Source organism: Lingula anatina, chromosome 4, assembly GCF_051362555.1.
Source record: "Lingula anatina isolate TDL-2025a chromosome 4, LinAna3.0, whole genome shotgun sequence".
NCBI classification, from domain to species: domain Eukaryota; kingdom Metazoa; phylum Brachiopoda; class Lingulata; order Lingulida; family Lingulidae; genus Lingula; species Lingula anatina.
The window spans coordinates 401328-424744 of NC_141770.1; the positions used below are offsets into that span (position 1 = coordinate 401328).

The 23417-nt window shown below is 37.7% G+C and overlaps 1 protein-coding gene across 2 annotated transcripts; it reads right to left on the bottom strand.

Annotated features, from left to right (window-relative positions):
• Window positions 1-1352: 1352 nt before the first annotated feature.
• LOC106173194 (ubiquitin carboxyl-terminal hydrolase 10) lies at window positions 1353-21292 on the bottom strand. 2 transcript variants are annotated; one of them, XM_013554235.2, is made up of 15 exons: window positions 21177-21292; window positions 20262-20357; window positions 19486-19522; window positions 17904-19253; window positions 17418-17509; window positions 16116-16228; window positions 15741-15784; window positions 12653-12753; window positions 11874-11988; window positions 11044-11162; window positions 10619-10744; window positions 10192-10284; window positions 6896-7040; window positions 5345-5410; window positions 1353-4708 (listed from the first exon to the last, which is right to left on the bottom strand). In XM_013554235.2, the coding sequence occupies exons 1-15, from the start codon at window positions 21192-21194 to the stop codon at window positions 4521-4523; spliced, it is 2703 nt and encodes a 900-aa protein (XP_013409689.2). In that variant the 5' UTR covers window positions 21195-21292; the 3' UTR covers window positions 1353-4520. The 2 variants fall into 2 exon arrangements, with proteins under 2 accessions (XP_013409689.2, XP_013409690.2); XM_013554236.2 differs by lacking the exon at window positions 21177-21292 and adding an exon at window positions 20598-20870.
• Window positions 21293-23417: the final 2125 nt, after the last annotated feature.

Genomic DNA, 23417 nt, shown 5'->3' on the forward strand with positions numbered 1-23417 from the left:
CCGGCACATTTTGACCAATTAACTATGAGCACTAAGACAAGTTAGTATTATGGGATATTTTTATGTTGGTATTCAACTTTCAAAGCCTTTAAATAAATCTTCATCACAAGCCTCTGTGTCGACACATTTTGAAAACTAAGACTGATTATCTGAAATGATATGATAAATTATATTTAGAATATTATCTGACGGCTTCGTAAGGAACGCTAGTTTTTTTCTCCATGGAGTTCGAATCTTATGCTATGTACGTAAGAAAAACATTTTTTTAGAAATAAAGATCCTTGTAGCCAGGGGCACGTGAGGGATAGGACAGAGATATTTAAAGTACTTAATTGATTTGGCACGGTGGCCATGTCTCTAAGCAGTTAGATTAAAATACAATTGCGCCCCCAACCCGAAGTGACAATAAGTTTATAATAGAAAGTGATTAAAACCACAAGTATTGGAGAATCAAGGGGCGTGGGGTGGTGTTGGCGCCAAGAATCCCCGCTGTGTTCCAGGCACCGCTGAATACAGAGGCGGCGTAGAGAGGGTACCTTGGAGTTCCACGACACCAAGTTTTATTTGGAAAGTGAGTAAACCGCGGAGAGGCGCAGTCTTCAGTACATTGAACTGTACACAAGTAAAATTTGGCACACGTCCCCCTTTTGTTACGACTACCTGATGGTGAAAATGCTTTACATTTAGGCCATAAACTTCCTTAAAAAAACTTCCAAAAACTATATTTAGGCCATAAACTTCCTTAAAAAAACTTCCAAAAACTATATTTAGGCCATAAACTTCATAATACGCTAAAGACACCATCTCTTTCTGGAGATAAAATTACCAAGCTTTCAGATATTAAATGATTTTGGAATCATTAAAAAATTCTTCTGTTGCACTTGTGGCGCTTTCGCCGTGAAGAATAGAAATAGAAGGAAACGTGCTTTTCAGTTGGTTGCTACAGCTCAATAGACATGTTCTCATTTCAAGAATTTACGACTTAAACACGCAGTATCTGTAAAATTTGCCGCTTTCCTCTATTAAAAAGGTCTGTGTCATTACCGTACTGTAGATTTTAAAAATAACATTATGTGCACAATCCAGGTGATTAGACTTGGGCTGTATTCCCAGAGCTTTTAGATCGATCTATCCCCGCGGAGAGTCTCACTAGATTACTGTCAGATAACCCGGCTTAAATGTCCGTCCCGCCTACTACAAGCTGTAAGTGGGTAATTAACTTTCGTGTCCGCTCGGCTGACAGCTATTTAGCGTGAACCCCCAGGGAGTTAGGTCGATCTAATCTCTGGAAATGGGGTCTTGGGTATATCCGTGCCCAACTTGTTTATAATAATAACACATACACAAATACATATGTAGCACAATTTATTTTCAACGTGTGCTGGGTAACATACAGCAGGCGCTCAGTTATATAGATTTATGCGTGTATAAATGGCGTTTAAGTGCCCTTGCTGCTCATTTAAGCCTGGCCATATTCATTTATGCCCGGCAGTTTCAATTTACAAGTTCACAATTCTTCAGTTAAACAATATATATCTCTACTTATATATAACAACTTTCTTGTTAAATCCACTCCTTTCAAGAATGCGTAATGTCTATAGGTAATCGCACAAAAGATCCGAGTTTATTCCGTTGCTGACCGCTGATTTACGAATTTTGTGCCTTAAAACTTCGTAAGGCCATTTTACGCTTCATCAATTTACATTATTGTAATATTCGTTTCCACCTTCGCATATTTTACAAGTATTGGTTATAAGATATTCGTGTACCCCCCCCCCCTTCTCCATCGACTTAAAACGGTCATGAAACCCCTTGTTAGATCACTGCATTTATACAAGTATTTCCCCACAGTCACCGAATGCTTGAAACTGTCTATCACTTTTACAGAATAACACTAAATAAACAGATTCCCTTGATAAGAATTCCACTGGCGGAAAAATCACCAAGCCACGTTAGTCTCATTATAGAAGTGCTCTTAATAAATCTGTTGGATCTCTCCCTCCCTAAATAAATAATAATAAATCTCCCCCGATGTACTACTTCCGGTTTCAAGTTAGGCCGTGTCTGAACTGTCCCTGGTCCTTTTATATAGACTACAACCAGTGCTTACCCTCCAGTTTAACATTGCTTGGGACGCACAACCTCTGCATAGATGTAAATTGGGATGAGAGTTAAGGGAGGGATATCAATTACAGTACTGTAACATCAAGAAGTTCCAACTTTTTGAGAACATCAAAGTTCCACTATCAAACCACCACGTGTAGGTCAGGGAATTACCACCAAATATCAGGGAGGCTGGAAAATTACCTACTTGAATGAATGAGATAGCTATAGCCTGTGAACTGCCTCTACCACTGTGCCTGCTGCTATGATCTCACTAAGTCTAACCAAGAGACCTACTAATGGATCAAAATAATAATACTAATAATTGAATCATGACTTGGCCAGATCCTTAAGATGCATATTAATAAGCATATATATGTTATCTAAATCACAATCACATTGCCTTGGTAGTTAAAAAAAAGAGTGCACTGCTCATACAATGTCCACAGCAGGTGTCCCTTACTTGACAACACAGTGGCCGTTCAGACTAAGTCTAGTTTGGACTCCAAAACACACTGCCAAGTGACCAAGATTACACAGAGAACCCTACTAATGTCAGACAATGAAATGCCCTGTGAATCGGTTCAGTTGTCAATTTGTACATTCTAACTTTGGAACTGTTTTGTCTTGTACACTTCTGTTAGTATGCCACCTATCTGCAGCCTTGCAATGAATTTATAACAAACCAACTTTTTTCATGTCCAAACTAAAGTTTTCCACTTCAGCACACTGCATATACCATCATGCAATGCTGCACTCATAAAAAATACTAGCAGATCAATAACAAAGATTAATTAATGAATTTTTTACAGCATGGCTTTGCCAGCTCTGAACAAAGTCTTATTGCGTTAAGCTCTCCAGCGTATCCAGCATATGTAAACAACTGCATTTCTATATTGTGATTATAAGCTTGGTTGAGTTTTTGAAATCTAATCCAAAATAAAATCAATCTTTGACACTGTGATGTATACTAGTAGACCACTTGTAAAAATGGGGTTATTAGTGCCATAAATATACACTGTCCTGGCACCTTGATGACTGTTTCCAGTTCTCTTTACTTAATGAGTTTGGACTGAAAATGTTCAAATTTGCTCAACACTTTCCTCTCTGTTGAACACAACCACAAATTCTCCTAGTACATATGTGTGTAGATATGTCAAGCTTTTTAATATCAAATCAAACTATTATCCAGAAATTTGACAACTTGGTGCATACATCTTTTACTCCCTAATAACCTTTAAGTTACAAACTTCATCCTTTTACGCACATATGCCTTTCTCTTGGACTCCAATTTAATCTAATCCTATCATTATCAACAACAATTATTACAGTCTTCCTCTAAATGAAGTGAAACCTTTTTAAATTGCATTTCTTGTCTCCAACAGTAGCAGTTATCAAATGAGGACTCCAGTCTCTCATAGTAACTGTCATAAAAGACAAAGACCTATTTACATTTATACACTTTTAATAACACAAGTTGTTTATTGCAATATCACCCTTGGCTTGGCGCTGACAGGCCTCTCACGATTTCCACATTTCTACTTTTCTATGCCCTAGACATAAATAAAGTGATTGTACTCTATCAACTTTCATTTCTATGACAGGTCAGGTGTAACTTTAACACCTACCTAAAGAGAGGACCTTTTTTTCTAAAACTAAGCTAGAACTTAGCAACTAGAACTAATACTAAAGCCTCCCATGTACCAGTGAAACTTCTATGCAATTAACACCGTGCCTCAGTTTTGGCCTCCTTTTCTGACCTCCTTTTCAGCAAGAGCTGCACCCAGGACAGTCATCATTTAAACACTGGGTATAAAACTCCAGACGCTTCCTTGTGCAAGTTCAGTTCCATGTGATATATATTACAGCATCATTGAACATAAAAAATGTTTTATTAGCTGCTTCTACCATGTCAAGTATGTACAGTTATAGCAGCAGCATACTGCAGTGACCAAAATATGTTCAAAATGACAAAATATAATTTTTGTAATCAGAAACATTATTTTCAAAAATCATAAATCCCAACAAATTCACAATCTAAAGTAAGTGTCACTGAACATGGACTTTCAACCTAAGGCAGACCAGTTCAAGTTAATTACAAGACCAGCACTTAAGACAGATTCACACTATTTACCCCATCTTAATGAGAACAGTCATAAAAGCTAACTACAAGCAATCTGATACTTATCAATGTATATGTGTATGATTACTCAATGTGACTGAACCAAATCAACAATAACTCACATTTTGATATGGCCTGTGAGAAAAAATTACCAACTAAACAAGTTTTATCAAAATTTGACCTATTTACATAACTTAATCTTTTTACAAAACCTTAACACTAACACCAAGGCTTTGATGAAAATGTTATGTCACTGATAACTCATAGGACCACCTGGTCTGTGATATCACTGGACTTAAATCAAATCGCATCTTCTGTAGTAGAGAAGATATGGCACTCTAGGCGGGGAATATTTCATTAACTGCGGGACAGTCACGACTTTAACGGTGCTGTCATCAATGCGCATCCAGCCGTTGATACCGTTGTGGTAGATGTCTGTGGTATAGTGACCGCCAGTGGCGTTCTTACCGTGATGGTACACAACTGAAATTAACAACATGTAAATATGTACATAAATAATGAAAGAAATATCTGCACTTTTGTTTATGTGCAAACTTTACATTTTCCTGCAAAAATAGCACCAGACGTGTTAGTTTTCACCAAGGATAAAATTATAAAATCCATATTCTTTTAAGTGAAAAATCTGGTGGCACTGGTAACAAAATGACCTAATATCATGGTTTCATTTTCCCAAAATTCCACACAGGCCAGTGTCACTGAGGTTCATATAGGTCTAGTGTTTGTCACCAAGTGCCCAGTGACCTGTGACCTTGGGTAATTAACAGAGCATTAACTCTAACTGTGACATCTGACATCCTAACTTCAGATACAGCTGACATCACAGCATCCTTCCTCAATGCAGAAAAACATCACGAAACACAGTAAATGACATATGTCACATGAAGACTAAAGTGAACACTGTAGGCCACAAGACTTTGGTGAAAAAAAATAAAAGTGAAATATAACCCTCAAAATGCCGTATGATCAAACCATCATCTTTACAAAAACTGCCCAAGACATAATACTAATTCTGACAGATAGGTTCGGGATTTTCTGTGTCAGTTCTTAAAATTTTACACAAATAAGGTCATATTTCCCCAGAAAATAGCCCGTACTGACCAGCAAACAGCTTGTACGTCCTCTGTCCTGTGGGCAGCTTGGACCTCACATTGGGGGACAGCAGGTCTGGAAAGAACACAATTTTATACATAAAGTTTATTTTAATAATAATTTTGACAACCTTTAAAAATTTATTAAAAGTTTCTTTTTTCATGCCAAGTAACATTAAATTTACTTAATTAAAATCGAATTTAAAGTTTTTTCATTGTTTACTTCATTTTCCTCAACATATTTATGGGTGGTGGTGGCAGTACAAACCATGTTTTAAAACATTTCAAATTATTTGTCCACCATGGCTATAACATTTCATTTATAAAAAAATTCTACACCTGCTATATCAAGTACCCACACACATTCTTCCTGATCACCAACCTGCCGTCCCCCCCTCCCCCCTCTGATTTCACTCTGGTCATTAAACCCACACAAACCACCCGACACCTCATTTCTTACCCCACTCTGTATGCACTTAATTAACAAGTATTAAAAATTATGACTATTTGCCACAGGTCAGTGTTGTCCTTGAAGAAGTCCCTCCAAGCCTGACCACTACACCATACTGACCTCAGCTCATGGGTCACTTTTTATACTTCTTGTGTTTACAAACTCACTGCTTACATATAACTCATATCATCCTGTTTCCCCAAAAGATGAATATGAAGGATTTAAATTATCCTTATAATTCTTTAATCACCATAGGTATTATCACCGCAATTTAAAAATTATAACAAATTAATATCTTTTCTGGGCCATTTTTAGTATGTAATTCTATCAACCAGATTCAAGAGTAACAAAAATTAATCCTTTGTGTGCACAAAGGCTTCGTTCACATGCAATGTCTATTTTCTAAATTCTATTTTCTATTCGCGCTATCTTATGATCACGGTCTGTGCCCTGAATATCCCGCCGCGTAATTACTGGCAGCGCGAGCCAGTTACTTATAGTAGCTTATAGTAACTGGCTCGCGCTGCCAGTAATTACGCCGCGGGATATTCAGGGCACAGACCGTGATCATAAGACATACCGCCAATAGAAAATAGAATTTAGAAAATAGACATTGCATGTGAACGAAGCCAAAGAAACATGCACTTGATATCTCACACAAAATGCCTCATATTAGATAAATATAAATGCCACCTTTATAAATCAAACAAATACCTCCAACCCCCCTGAACATAGCCTCGAATCCCCCTGAACATGTCCCCGTCCCCACCTCTGAACATAGCCTCGTATCTTGTTGAACATAGCCTCGAATCCCCCTGAACATGTCCCCCTCCCCACCTCTGAACATAGCCTCGTATCTTGTTGAACATAGCCTCGAATCCCCCTGAACATGCCCCCCTCCCCACCTCTGAACATAGCCTCGTATCTTGTTGAACATAGCCTCGAATCCCCCTGAACATGCCCCCCCACCCCACCTCTGAACATAGCCTCGTATCTTGTTGAACATAGCCTCGAATCCCCCTGAACATGCCCCCCTCCCCACCTCTGAACATAGCCGCCTATCTTGTTGAACATAGCCTCAAGCCCCCTTGAAAATAGCCTCAAACCCACCTCTGCTAACTTCCAGATCCACTCCATATTCCACATGTTTGACAACTTTCTGGGAGCCTCCATTTTTGTCGTAAACAAAACATTTGAGGTGCAGGACCAGCACAGGGGGAAGCTCTTCCAGTGTGGTCCGACGACTGGCCTCCACCTGGAAAATAACAGGGAAAAGATATTCAGATCATGTGTGGATGAAATGCAGGGATATCTGAAATTTTGAAAAAGAAAAAGAAAATATCACCAGCATTTTCAGTTTTTTATGACACTGACCCTACAGATTCATGAATTCACTATGTTTTCTAAATAATTACCATACCAGTTTTGAAGTATTACAGAACAGAAACACAGAAAAATGTTCATTTTCAAAACTGCACTTTAAAACCATGCCTTGAAAAAAAAAAAAAACACAATTGCTAGAGCACAGAGATTAAAGGTAAATTAGTAACCTGGATTTTTTATCACAGCTTTCCAACTTTCTTTCCAATGCTAATATAAGTGGCCTTTGGGCAAGAATTAAAAACTCCTTTACAGCCTGTCCATCCTGTCTCCAAGAGATATAAGTTACTACTAATAATTCACACTACTTATTCACACAGCTATGTACGTAACACAACTCACTGCATAATGAGGCTGTAAATATACAGTTTGTGATGACAACTTCCTCACCATGTCATTTCTTCTGGCTCTGCAGTTTTATTGCTGGATCATTAACTTTTTTCTACAGGGTTTTCCGTTGATTACTACATCGGAGTAGCTTAAAGCTTTCTTACTAAATGGGTTTGTGTTTAAGAAGACATCTTGCAGCTGTGAGATGTCACAGGTGGAGACATTAACACAAGTCACTGCTTACATTGTGAATCTAAATGATGGACAATTTGTGAGAGAATACTACTTTATTATACATGAGGGGTGTACAGATGGTTGAATAAAACATTAATGTGGAAAAGTAGTGAAGTAAGGTAAGCGTAAAACTTAAGACTGATTTTTCTCCATTGCAATGCTCTGTAGTAAATTACTGTATATTCTAAAAAATCTCCCATTAAATAAAAAAAAAAACCTTGTCTCTTTCTCTCTCCCCTAGAACACAAGCAAGTGCATGCAAATGCAGTCCCTCACTCACAAGTATAATTTTGGCACGTTCTATTAATAGCCATCACTTAAGCATACAACACAGCACTACTGTCGTACATTGGCACTAGATTTCAGTTTCGTAGTTAAGTTTGACCAACGGCCAAATTGTGACCATTAACTTTAGAAACTTCTCGGCCTGCCAAAGACAGCTGTCAGTAAGACGCCATTGTGAGCATTTCATTAGAACTGTCATCACATCAGATGGCATGACGGCGCTTTCTAAACTGTCATTTAGGACAAGTGTACCTGATATAACTTATCTACACAGTTTATATTGATGAACATGAACCCTTGCAACTTGGGAGGTTCAAAAACAGATAGAAAAATACATGTCAGAATATTTTAATTTAAAAAAAATGAATAAGAATTTTATTTCATAGTCACTTGCGAAGTGTTAAAATGAGGCTTATAAAGCTGTTCACAAAATAAATAAAGAAATAAATCACATAATGATTACATATTTGACCTTTTATTTGCTGATAAGCTTTATATATAATTTACTATAATGTGTGTAATATGTGAGCTGACAGTTAACACTCAAGCTAGACTGAAGAGCCAGAATCTTCAATTATGGAGACAATGCACCACCTCAGTCATCTTGATCAATCAAACTAAGGAATAAGATTTCCCAGCATCTGCTGGATGGGAATAATAATGAAAAATCAACTATCCTTACCAAAAAAGTGAATATATCTTAAAATTATTACCACAGGATGGATGATACACCTTTTTTCTACAAGTAAGAAGCTGGAAGAAATCCCTGTCATAAGCTGAGGCCAGCAAAGAAGTTGGCAAGGAAATCTCCAGTGCCAGAATCTCCAATTAAGTATCTTTCCTATCTTTGAGAAGAACATTGCCAACAGAAGTGCAAATGTTGGATTATGATATATTTGGGGAACTTATGAAGCATTAACTGTCTGTGAAGTGCAAGATGTAAAAGTGATCATATACGAAAGTGAAAGAGTTCAAACAAAACCTGACAAAAAGTTTATAAAAGATGCATATTATGTTGGGAATGTTTCAAATAAAGGAAAGATATTCTTGGACATCCAGACATAGGATATTTCCTTGGTAACTTCTTTGCTGGTCTCAGTTCATGAACATAGTGATTGCTCCCCGGCTTCTTTCACGCAGATCAAAAATTTTCCATCCGTCTCTTTTAAATAATTAAAAAAACATTTACCCTTTGGTTGCTTGAGGTTAACAATGGCAGTGCTAACATGAGGAAAATACATTTTATAACCCTAAAAACATAAGAAAAGTCATATAACAAACTATGGGCCCTTTATTTGCCATTGATGAAACTCTTGTTAGTGCATTTTGCCTGCCATTTTGAAAACTAATTTATCAACTTAGATGGCTGTTGTGGAAAAAAAATTAGTTGTCACCTCATTTTCTGCCATAGAAAACACTTAACCTAACCCTATTCAAAACAGGTATATAAATACATTTAGTTACTATATGTAGTACACAAGCTTTTTATGTGTGTCCAAAAATAGTGAAATTAAGGACCTAAAGAAATGCCCATAGCTCAAATTTCTCATCAGAAATGAACCCATTGACCCACTTTGCCTCTAAAATCACCTCTTCCCCAAGAGATTTCTAAAAAAAGTTCTTATATACCCTACCCTAGTCACATATTGTTCTTCTGGCAGATTGAACTACCTGTAGAGATATTAATAGCAGCCCGCGTGCTGTCCAAGTATAAACACTGTACCTGGCAGCTGCACTGTATGGGGCACAGGTAAGTCATTAATGTCAGAGATCATGGGACCACTGCCAACAACAGGGACAATAGAGCTAAGACACCTTTATTACTGGTCAGAAAATGATCCACATCAAGTATTTCCTGTCTCTGGGTGACCAATGTTAACAAGTAACACATTAAAATGGGAGTTATTTGTCAAGCACTAAACACAATCTACTAACTTAAAAAGCTCAGAAAAATATTACTTTGGCTAAAGATAAATTTCAGTGATCAGCTTTTAATTAATATCAAAAGTCTAAAATCCAATCATGTTCAGTAGACTTCACAACACAATATATAATATATTAAAAGTTTTTGCCATTTGTATTTAAATTGGTCGCTACCCATAACTCCTACACAGCCCCGAGAAATTTTCAAAATCTTCATTTGCACCCAAGAGTAACTTGCATGCAGAAGTCCTTACCTCCATCTTGGTTTTGGAGCAGGTAAACCCCTGCAATGACTCCTTGGTGGCCAGTGAAGCTATGGCTTCTTTCACACTCTGTACCTTCTCATTCTGGAAGACAAAGACAGGAAAAACTTCAGTGTTCAGGGGTTTCATCCAACATACCTACTGTTGTTTTTCTAATAATAATCATTTAAGTTTCTACCATGGCAAAGATCATAAAAAATCTCAACATTTTCAACAAGAATATGGTTGTTATTTGGTTGTCAATGGAAGACTTATGAAACCCTGTCTGAATACTACAAGTAAACAAATCGTGTGAATACCCATACTCAACAGGGCACTGCCCACGAGCTCCATATACAAAGTAGCATGCCAGGAGACAGCAAATATATGTATATATGTATATCTAGCTGGAGAGTGAGGTAAGACATCACCAGTTTACCTGTATATCTAGCTGGAGAGTAAGAAAGGATTCCAGAGTGGCGGATTCTTTAGATCCATGCTGGTACAGGGCAGACCTGATGGAGCCTCCAAATATCTCCGTTATGGGGGAGTGGGCAAACTTGGACTACAAGGAAAGCAAACATCTTCACTTAAATGAATTTATATTTTTTCAACTTTTAAGTAATCAAAAGCAAAGTGAAGCAATTCACTTTTCCAAAATACATGAAAAAATTCACATTTCTCTTCACATTCATCTTTTATCTTCTGTGCTACAGTTTGAGAGTTTCCAATTCTCTCTACTGCTTCAGTAAACATGTAATTGAAGAATTAGGGAATTTTCTTTCTTTCTATTTTTTCCATGAAATGTTATTTATTTCTTTTTAATTAAATATAATTGTAAAAGTAAAGTGGTGAACCACGTACCATTCGTGTGACTACACTCTTGTTTCTGCGCCCAACTTGTTCCCACTCATCTTCCCCCTCCTCCTCTCCCTCTGCTGCCTCGCCGTCCATCACCTGCGTATCTCCATTCATTGACTTCTCTGAATAGGGTCAAAAATTACAGGGAAGGTTAAGAGAAAATTTACCCATTTTTTACACCCTTGCAAAAAATGACAGTTTTTTTGTGATAATATAAGTGAAATCACTGATCTTCACAAACAGTTAGATATTTAGTGTGGAGTGAACATCTGAAGCAACTACTGTTAAAAAAAAGTTAACACAATAAAGCTGATATAAGATAAAACAGCAAAAATAGAATTAGCTTTTACACTGGAACTCTATTTCCTCAAACTTTTCATATCTTTCATGTTCTTGAACTTTTTACAAAGATTTAGACATCTATAGGCATAATTCTAGTACACAGTTAGGTCTGCTATGTATCAAACTGGTCTGTATAGAAATCTTCATCTGAACCAGAATAATAGCAGCTCTGTCTGTTCTTCTGTGAACAACCAGGCTATGTCAGCTTAGTAAACAGTCTATGCACCCCTGTGTACACCTCTCACCCCCCCCTCACCCCCACCCCCCCCTCACCCCCACCCCCAGATTGGGCACATGCTCTGTCCAGTGGTAGGGGAGGCATTAAGCTGGAGTACATTTAGTAAGTACTCTGCAGTTTATCAATCTGACCACAGAAGAAAGGCCAAACTGAGAAGAGTGGATCTATGTTTTATATGAACTCGACTATTCACAACCAACATAGAAAATACAGTAGTTATTGTGATCAGGATTTTTAATCACAAGCATATTACCTGGATCTGCATCAATATTCCTTCCATCTACTTCATTGATAGCTGCCAACATCTCATCGTGTAGACCATTTAACACACAACTCAAGAACTCCTCCGCGTCTTCTTGTTTTCCATGCTGAAAAGATAACAGACACAACCATGTCGCAGTGTTAATATGTCTGAACAGAACCAGGTCAAATCCTCAGGTTACCAGGCCAATTGTTGGGAGGCACCCTTCACACTGGACACACCCACAGGGGAAGCCAAACTACAATGAGCCAAAACATAAACATCCTGCACAATACACAAACATTTCATCAGTTTTATGGGTTATATTATGTTTTTTAAATCATACAAAGTGAATGCTGTTATTCAATGTGCTACAGATTACAGTGCATTTATAAGAAATCATCAGCTCACTTGAAGACAATTGTTATATGTTACATAAATACTTCACATGGAGCACTTATATTTCGTGCTCAGCTTATATCTAGTCTATGCAGGTAACAATGAGAATTCTAAGCTTAAAAGGATAAACTAAATTTTTTGAAAGATTATCTAAAAAAAAACTGGCCTGAACATTTGATTGTCATTTTAGGGGGTTTCCTTTGAACTATCAAGCTGCTATAAAAACATGATACCATGCAAGAAGACCAAATGCTTGCCACTGTAACCTTCTGCACATTTTACATTCATCCTTACCATGAAGTTATTGGATTTGATCAGTTGTAATATTTGTACACATCCTTACCATGAAGTTATTGGATTTGATCAGTTGTAATATTTGTACACATCCTTACCATGAAGTTATTGGATTTGATCAGTTGTAACATCTTGTACACGTTGACGGGTTCAAAAGGCTTCCCAGGGTTGATGTCCTGAACTCCTTTGTTCTTCTTTCCTGGAAATACTAGAGGATCAGAGAGGCGATACCGCCTCCAAATATTGTACCACCAGCTGGAGCAAACGCATTCGTATAGACCCCCACATATACAAAATAAGGAACACAGCCACCAGTCTTGTGCTTAACAAGCTGTAAAAATGCAATCAACAAGAATTTTCAAAATATGCAAAAGATATATATATTACTAAAAATGGTACGATCAAAGTTAAGTTCATCGTAAGGTAGGTCAAAGGTCAATTCCAAGGTCACAGTAAATTGCCAGTATATGACTTCCTATTCAACTTCAATAGTAACTATGGGCCTATCTCTGCCAGGTTTGGAGTTAAAAGAGAAAGAAATTAGCAGAGTTCAGTTCATGATAATAAGTAGGTCAAAGGTCAATTTCAAGGTCACACTTAGATTGCCAGTATATGACTTCCTATTCATGTTCAATAGTAACTATGGACCTATCTCTGCCAGTTTTAGAGATAAAGGGGAAGCAAAATATGCAAAGTTCAGTTCATGGTGAAAAGTAGGTCAAAGGTCAATTTTAAGGTCACTTTAAGATTGCCAGTATATGACTTCCTATTCAAGTTCAATAGTAACTATGGACCTATCTCTGCCAGTTTTGGAGATAAAAGGGAATCAAAATTTGCAAAGTTCAGTTCATGGTGAAAAGTAGGTCAAAGGTCAATTTTAAGGTCACATGTAGATTGCCAGTATATGACTTCCTATTCAAGTTCAATAGAGACTATGGACCTATCTCTGCCAGTTTTGGAGATAAAAGGGAAGCAAAATTTGCAAAGTTCAGTTCATGATGAAAAGTAGGTCAAAGGTCAAATTCAAGGTCACATTTAGATTGCCAGTATATGACTTCCCATTCAACTTCAATAGTAACTATGGACCTATCTCTGCCAGTTTTGGAGAGATAAGGGACTAAATGTTATAATTTTGGAGTTACAATAATGTGCCATAAATTTCCTATAGAAAAAATTAATTAAAATAAAGGTCATTTTGGTCAAAATTCTTGAAATGGGAGGTGCTCTGAAGTTCCAGATGTTCAAATTTGATGAAATAATGTCATTTTTGACCACAAGTTGTCTGCTTTGCCAAGCCTTATGTTTTATTTTTCCGGAGTTCAAAATTTATTATCCATTACCGTACTGCACATTTTGCTTTCACCACCAATATGTACTTTTTGATACAGCGTAACTTTGGAGATAAAAGGGAAGCAAAATTTCCAAAGTTCAGTTCTTGGTGAAAAGTAGGTCAAAGGTCAATTTTAAGGTCACATTTAGATTGCCAGTATATGACTTCCTATTCAACTTCAATAGTAACTATGGACCTATCTCTGCCAGTTTTGGAGATAAAAGAGAATCAAAATTTGCAAAGTTCAGTTCATGGTGAAAAGTAGGTCAAAGGTCAATTTTAAGGTCACATGTAGATTGCCAGTATATGACTTCCTATTCAAGTTCAATAGAGACTATGGACCTATCTCTGCCAGTTTTGGAGATAAAAGGGAAGCAAAATTTGCAAAGTTCAGTTCATGGTGAAAAGTAGGTCAAAGGTCAATTTTAAGGTCACATTTAGATTGCCAGTATATGACTTCCTATTCAACTTCAATAGTAACTATGGACCTATCTCTGCCAGTTTTGGAGATATAAGGGACTAAATGTTATAATTTTGGAGTTATCATAATGTGCCATAAATTTCCTACAGAAAAAATTAATTAAAATAAAGAAAAGGTCATTTTGGTCAAAATTCTTGAAATGGGAGGTGCTCTGAAGTTCCAGATGTTCAAATTTGATGAAATAATGTCATTTTTGACCACAAGTTGTCTGCTTTGCCAAGCTTTATGTTTTATTTTTCCGGAGTTCAAAATTTTTTATCCATTACCGTACTGCACATTTAGCTTTCACCACCAATATGTACTTTTTGATACAGCGTAACTCGAAAACCGTATGGAATACAAAAAAACGGAGACCACCTCCAGTGTTGGGCTTTAAATGCCCTACAAAATGCAAAAAAGAATGGGTGTCTAGCATTAACGGTTCCCGAATTAGAGACAGTTTTCAGTTTCGATATCTTATGGCCGCTACTCCCGTGAAAATGCACCGATTGACCCCAAATTCACGGAGATGAAAGATGACCCGAAGGGTAACACTTTCCATTAATATTATTAGTTAAGTCTTTGTGGTGTCTGAATAAGACCGCAAATAATTTTTTTTTCAGCAAAAATTTTGTTTTTTTTTAAATTTTGGCCCGTTTGACCTTGAAATAAAGGTCAAAGGTCAAATCCAAGGGCATATTTGAAATCTACACATATGACTTTTGGAAAGCTGTCTGTAGAAATTTTTCCCATAATTCCTTCCGTAGGGGAGATAATTAGCATTTAATTTTGCCATTTTTGGACAAGGGTGCATTGCAATGAGTGCCACACCTAGACCCCAATACCGACAAAGCCCAAATTTTACGTGGAACGAGTTGAGATTATAGGTGACCTAAATCCAAGAGATGGGTATGGAGGCCCTTACCGTCTAGGAGGAGAAGCGGTAACGGTGACTTGGCGGCGGAGCCGCAGGAGCCGCAGGAGCCGCAGGAGCCGGCGGAACATACGGGTCGGGACTAAAACCATGTGTACCGCCAGCGCCTACGCTGGTGGTACAATTAGAGGAAAAAATTCAGTTACACAACTAGTACCCATTTTCTTTTGTTACACATTAATCTGCCTATATTGAAGAATACATACACATTTATGTGCAGAAATGTATCTGTTAGTAAGAATAAATTACACCCTGTCAAAGATTTTTTTATGTTTCGGTTTTCTTTATTACTCTTTTATTGTGAAAAGTTACACCATAATATGTTTAACCCACAAACAATTGACTTTGGCTTTACTTTTCAAGGATGCATTTAAGTCAGAGAGAATATCAATTTTGAACCATCGCAGCCCTGTTTTCCCCATTAGAAGAACAGACAACAGTGTAATGTAAGATGACCTTTACCTTTAGGGTACTGATATGGTACAAACTCATTGGCCAGCTCCACACTGGAAGTAGAAGACATCATCAACAGAATACAGCTAGTTTTATCTTTAAAACAATTTCTTTTAATATACACCACGCTCTCTGAATTCTGACACTCTTAACAGGTGTTATTTCTTTCTTCTTTTTCAATAATTTGATCTTGTATTCAAACAAAGAAACAATACGCTATCTTTCAAATGATATCATTTAACCCATAACATATTATTTTGATACTGTGCTCAGGTAAGAAAGGTGTCAAGTTTTCCGTTCATCTATATTTCAAAAATTAATTTCCTACTGTGAGACATTCTTTGTTGTCACAGCATTATCTATGAACTAAGTAGGAAGTCTTACAAGCTGTCCAGTATTGGGGTAGAGCTAGGGCCTCTGTTCCTGGCTGAGAAAAAGGCAGGCATTTGTTTGAGCAAATTATAAAATGGAGGACACGCCATCAAAGCTTGAAGAGTCTGAGGAAAAGATGTCAAGGACTCATTTATACTTTGCTTGAAATTTCAAGTCACTCAATAGAAAGTTAGCCTTTTCCGTGCATAAAATCTCCCACACAAAACACTGGTCATCTCCCACACAAAGCACTGGTCATCTCCCACACCAAACACTGGTCATCTCCCACACAAAATACTGGTCATCTCCCACACAAAACACTGGTCATCTCCCACACAAAATACTGGTCATCTTCCACACCAAACACTGGTCATCTCCCACACAAAGCACTGGTCATCTTCCACACAAAACACTGGTCATCTCCCACACCAAACACTGGTCATCTCCCACACAAAATACTGGTTATCTTCCACACCAAACACTGGTCATCTTCCACACAAAGCACTGGTCATCTCCCACACAAAACACTGGTCATCTCCCACACCAAACACTGGTCATCTCCCACACCAAACACTGTTCATCTTCCACACAACAAACACTGGTCATCTTCCACACAAAGCACTGGTCATCTTCCACACCAAACACTGGTCATCTCCCACACAAAGCACTGGTCATCTCCCACACAAAGCACTGGTCATCTCCCACACCAAACACTGTTCATCTTCCACACAACAAACACTGGTCATCTTCCACACAAAGCACTGGTCATCTCCCACACAAAACACTGGTCATCTCCCACACCAAATACTGGTCATCTCCCACACCAAACACTGGTCATCTTCCACACAAAATACTGGTCATCTCCCACACAAAGCACTGGTCATCTTCCACACAAAATACTGGTCATCTCCCACACAAAGCACTGGTCATCTTCCACACAAAATACTGGTCATCTCCCACACCAAACACTGGTCATCTCCCACACCAAACACTGGTCATCTTCCACACAAAGCACTGGTCATCTCCCACACAAAGCACTGGTCATCTCCCACACAAAATACTGGTCATCTCCCACACAAAATACTGGTCATCTTCCACACCAAACACTGGTCATCTCCCACACAAAGCACTGGTCATCTCCCACACCAAACACTGGTCATCTTCCACACCAAATACTGGTCATCTCATACACCAAATACTGGTCATCTTCCACACAAAACACTGGTCATCTTCCACACAAAACACTGGTCATCTCACATATTAAGCAGTGGTCATCTCACACACAAAGCAGTGGTCATCTCACACCAAGGATACAGCATTAATATAACACCAGTTGCCCCTGTTGACCAGTCCTCGTGGCTGTAGCGGAGCTGGACGGTGACTGACCACTGCGCCCAGTAACAACTCTGAAACAGAGGAAATACCATTAATTTTTTTGAAACTTCAAACTTCACATCCATTCTACAGCTCTTTATAAGGTGGGATTTTTTTTATTACAACTTTACCGTCAAAATAGGCAAGGGGCCCCTTTTACATATCTACGAGATAAAATCAAACAGCCAGTAATAAAAGAATAAATAATAAGAAATATTATTATTTAATACAATACTAAAAATTACAGTCAACTGATCAAGACATTAAAAACAGTTCACAACAAATAGAACCTCAGCAATACTTGTACCCATTCAGCTAATTTCAAAAATGTTCTTTTTGCAAATCTCTGGGTCTAAAATCTTTTCAAGTTATTGTAAATCTTTCTCTAGGTACTAAGACACCAGACACTCTCAGCAGCTCATTTACCTCCCACTTTCTTGGCTTTCTTATCCTCAGATGCACTGACAGTGACAGGCTCAGGCAGCGGCTCCTCTGGTTTTGCTGGAGACGGAGACTTGGCTTTCTCTCCTTGCTGCTCCTCGCTGTTTACAACATAAGTCACACTCTGCTGTGATGAGCCACCGCGGAATAGGGATGCCCAACTTGTTGGCTTTTGTGCCGCACCGTTCCCACCCTCTGGTGGCTGACCATCTTGACTAGCTGCTGCATTCTGGGTAATTTCTGAAGCATCCTGGGAAGCCTGTGTGTTATTTACATCATTAGAGTCTAACTTGTGGTCATCTGTGCTCACGTTTGTCGTGTCACTAAGAATGCCATCACTGCGAGGCTCACATGTTCCATCACTACTTTTGGAAACATTTATCTCCTGGTTTTCATTCATGAAGTTCCCTTCCTCATCCACAACATGGGGTTTCACATTGTTCCCCTCCACAACAACTTTCCCACTGTGAATTCCCTCACTACCTGTCCTATTCTCTAACCCTCTTGAATCTGTATTGATCACGGAGTCTTTGCTCATATTTTTCCTATCTAATACACTGGATAGTGAGGTAACAGTCTGACCAGGGCCTGGTGTCAGCTGTCCCTCTATTGCTTGACTAGCTTCATTCATATCACTTCCCTGTTGGGGAATACTTGGACTGTGAACACTTGTCTTCATTGCATTGCTGTGAGATGTAGAGTTCTGAATGCTGTTACCGGGTTCACTGCCCACATGGGGTGCACTGTGTTTTACACTCATTACAACCTCTGGGGGTTCAACATTCATGTAGGCACCATAATTTTCTTGACCACCTGGTGGTTTGGTGTCCATGTAGGCACCAGTTTGCCCACCACTACCCAACCTGTAGGTGGAGCCACTAGTTTTGGCCAAAGAGACAGGCCCAGGAGGGCACTGGCCTTCTCTGTGCATTCCAACAAACTGGGACGCCACTTGTCCCAGATGGTCCACATGTTGTCCCGTGGGGTTTTGTCCCGTGTGACTTCCCGGCACACCTGCCACCTGCTGCCCTTTCTGTTTCTGGTCAATGAGTTCATAATATCCAGGCGGACGTTTCTTTTTATTTCTGCGCTCCTTGGCACCCCCTTTTCCACCGTCATCCGATTGCACGCTGTCATCCCGCTGGTTAGTATACAAATTGGCACTGGAATACTGGTCTGTCTGTACTGGTAGGGGACTGTAGCCAGACGCTGTGAACAGTTCATCACCTACGTCCCCAAATGTAATCCCAAGGGTAGCAGCAAAGTGACCGTGGTCATTTTGATACTGGACGGGGCCGTGGCCCCTCTCTGCCCCCTGACTCCCATCTCCTTGACCTGCAAGTAAAACCAATATAGAATACTTGCCTCATCTTAGTTGAATCCAATGATAAAGAATTATACTATATAATAATATAAACAAATATAATATATATTGTAACATATACTAATAAAATAAAAATATTAGACTTCACATTATTTATAAATAAATTATTGGGCGACATTTTTCACTATTTTGGATCAACGTTTCCAAAAAATGCTTCCAAGGAATCTGCAGCTGTGTACTTACCACCTTGGTCACCACAGTTAGGTTCAGTCCATGGAAACTGTAAATATCAAAATATTTCACTCATCACAAGAAATGAATAATTACTCTTACATCATCTAAATGAAACAGCCCAATAAAGAAAAAAATCAAGACTTTGATTCCAATACATCACATCTTAAATGCAAACATCCTGATTGTAAAAAATTTAATTCTGAAGTTTCATAGTTATAATAACATTCTTCTAATGGATAAAAGTTGCAAAAAATGAAAATCCAGAAAATATAGCTTGCAATTTCTTATCGCATTTAGACCACATCAAAATCTGATCAAAATGAAGATTGAAAATCCTGAAATCAGGCGTAATCCTTAAAACTTTCCCTCAGGAATATGTTATCATGCAAACATTTAGTTCAATGGCACCAGAACTGTTTTTTGATACAACCACTCAACAAAATTTAAAATATCTTAAACACCAGTAAATCATAAACTGTCTACAAAATGAAATGATTTTCGTTTCATTAAAACAAGTCAGGGAAGCATGTGCACCATTGCTGGGGTAGCGCTAACACTCATCAATTTTCCAAATGCTAAAACTGACTAAAATTGGCAAAAGAAAAAGGGCTTGATTTGATTGTTTTAGTCATATTATAACATTTGGATAAGAAATTGACAAAAAAGTGGTGATTTGGCTAAGTGAAAGAAATTGCTAGCGCTACCCCAGCATTGGATTTGTCACTCAAGAGCAGAAATGCTCAGGCCATGCTTCTCCGGTACTGTGACCTTGACACAATTCTTACCTCAATAGGATAATTGTCCTTTGGTTCATATAAGATTCCTATCAACTGGCTTTCTTCATCAGGAGAAAGGTTACCAAGGTCCAGAAATGATATTTCCTACATACATATGTATAACAGTACATAAAACAGCATAAACTCCCAACAAATCATTACAGCTACAAAAATGTTTAAATTTTAAAATTACATTTTTGCTATAAAACACAGCCATACATCTACTCTTTAATGACAATGTTGATATTCTTTACTGACAAACTTTTCAAGTAAATATACTAGAAGCCAAATATGCACTGTCACATTCTAATTTTTAGCAGTATGTCCACATCAGATATCACCTATAAAATGTTCCATTAGTGGCAAAAGAAGAATAATTCCACAGTTACGATGCTGAATGACAACATCAAATATAAGCTGATGCAACTGAGAAGAAAGGATATTGGAGGCCCTCCTCAACTCAGCACCAATCCAGCTGAGATAATTTTGTGCAACTAAGACAGATTAACAGCCAACTCAGGCCTATGCAGACTTGCACCCCACTCTCTCTTTCTCTCTCTCCCCCTCTCTCTCTCTCGTTCTCGCTCTCTCTTCTCTCTCTCTACCTCGCCTCTCTCCATATTTCTCACTCCTTCTTTCCCCCTCTTGCTCTCCCTGTTTCCCTCTCACTCTCTTTCCCCCTTTACCCTCTCTCTCCCTCTCTCTCTGAGTCTCCCCCTCCGTCTCTCTCTCTCTCTCTCTCTCTGAGTCTCCCTCTCCGCCTCTCTCTCTCTCTCTCTCCCTCTCTGGGATAATCATGTCGTGCAACAGATGTGCCAGTCATTAACAAGAGTACCCATTCCCTGACCCCCTTGATTTCCTCTCAACGAACAGTTCACATGCATAGCATTGTGCAGGAAAAGTTGACACAGAGTTCTGACATACCTGTGACGAGGAATCCATCCTCAAAACATTAGATATTTCACGATCATGCCCTCGCCGTACTCGCCATGTTGGAGCTACTGAGCATGCGTGCTTCGTTACAAAACCGACACTAGAAGGCGCTGTTGCACAAGACAGCAGCAATACGCGTCTCCTGCAGATTTGTACGTGCAACTTCTTTGCTTCTTTTTTAAAATTTACTTTACGCATATTCGAATATTATTATTATTATTATTATTATTATTATTATCATCATCATCATTATTATTATTATTAGTATTATTATTATTATTATTATTATTATTATTATTATTATTATTATTATTATTATTATTATTATTATTATCATCATCATCATTATTATTATTATCATTATTTGTTATCATTATTATTATTATTATAATTCAATTTATTTGTGCCTTTTTTGGTTTTTTAATTGGTTGATTAAAAAATATATACATTTGACAAATTTTTTTTATTGTCATGTGGGCTTTAATTTGTTTTGATTTGATTAGATTTAAACACCGTGAATTGAACAGATAAACAAGGCAGCAAAGCTGTCAAATGTACAGACAAAAAGCAGACAATAACAATGCACAAAATAGGCTACTGTCAATTCTGATGCAAAAGTACATTATGCTCAACTGCAAATTCAACATCAAATTTTAATTATGCTCAACAGGTAATACTGACGTAAGTAAAATGTGTAACAAGCATAAGGCTTCAGGCCAATGGGAGTTCAAGTTCACACTTTGAAAATGCCAGAATGAGAAAAATGAAAATTTCACACAAAACTGCATAAATTCAATAATAAATGATAACCCAATTGAGCTGGCATTCTAATTTGAACTGCATGCCAATCCTAACAAGACAGCACTGTTCTGAAATGGGTTTATTTCCATTTTTAAGAATTTTTAACATAAAACAAAATTAACAGTTTACTGCCATTTTTATATGATCAACTAAGAAAATTGATGAGATGGGAAAAATATCAACAGAGCAGTGTTAAATGTCCAATTTCTTCCATTCTGAGATTCTGAAAATAGTGAATGATTGTATCTGACAAACTGCAATGATATGAGTTTATTTCCATTTTTGAAACTTTATTACACAATACACAATAACAAGTTTACCATCATTTTTACAAAATCAACTAACAATGTTGTAAAGATGCAGGAAATGTCAAACAAACACTTTTACGTATCTTATTCGTTTAATAATGAGACTGTTAACATGCCTATAAGAATTGAATCTGAGGAAATGTGAAAAATATGCTGAAAAGTGAAAAAACAGCATAACTTCTACAATAATGGCCCGATTATGCTGATTTTCGAACTTGACCTGCGTTTTATGAATATTCATCAGCTCTGTAAATATAAAGCCAAAAAGTAAAACTGCCCTCCACTTTTCGTGTTTACAAGGAAAGTGCACGGCGCCGGCATCGGCATCGGCATCGCCATCGCCATCGGCGACGACAGACGCAGGTGATGGCAATATGTACAGACACATCTGTGTCTGTACATAAAAAGAATGTATATAGGCTGTAATGCAGGTTTTCCTTAATTTTAGTTTTCAAATATATGAAATGAAAAAAATAAATAAATAACAAGTACCAGCTAGTTTTGTTCCCTTTTGCTTCCAAATGAAAATTATTTTGGTTTAAACAGTCTGAATGGCAAGGAAAATTTGAGACATGAGCCGATTGTTCCCTTCTTTTCCATTTTTTGCTCAGTAATTTTGAATTGTGGCCATGTACTGTATCCCCCAAGTGGCAAGGGTCAGCTTTGCATCTGCCCCCCCCCCCCCCCCCCCCCTTTTATCTGTGAGCTGCATCAATTAAATTCTAAATCCTAATTATCTTTTTAAAGTCTTAAAAGACTTGTAGTAATATTTTCAGTTTTACTAATCCTTCACTCTAGGGCAAGTTTTGTCAAAAAGGCTGTGCAAGGTCAAAAAGAATTAATTTTGCTTTTTATCATCTCACTTTGGTAATTCATGTCAAATGTGGTCAAAAGCACAGGTAATTCAATAGTATATAATAAATCTTTCATTGTATTACATCATTAAAAACGGTATTTGTTTACAAGGAATAGCTGTACATTTCTCCATATAATTAATAATTAAAACCGAATGAAGAAGGTATTTTAAATTGAATTGCAAAACATTTAAATTCAAAACAAAACATGGAAATTAACCAAAATTTTATTGTTAAAATACATCCAATAAGCTAGAGATGAAATTTCT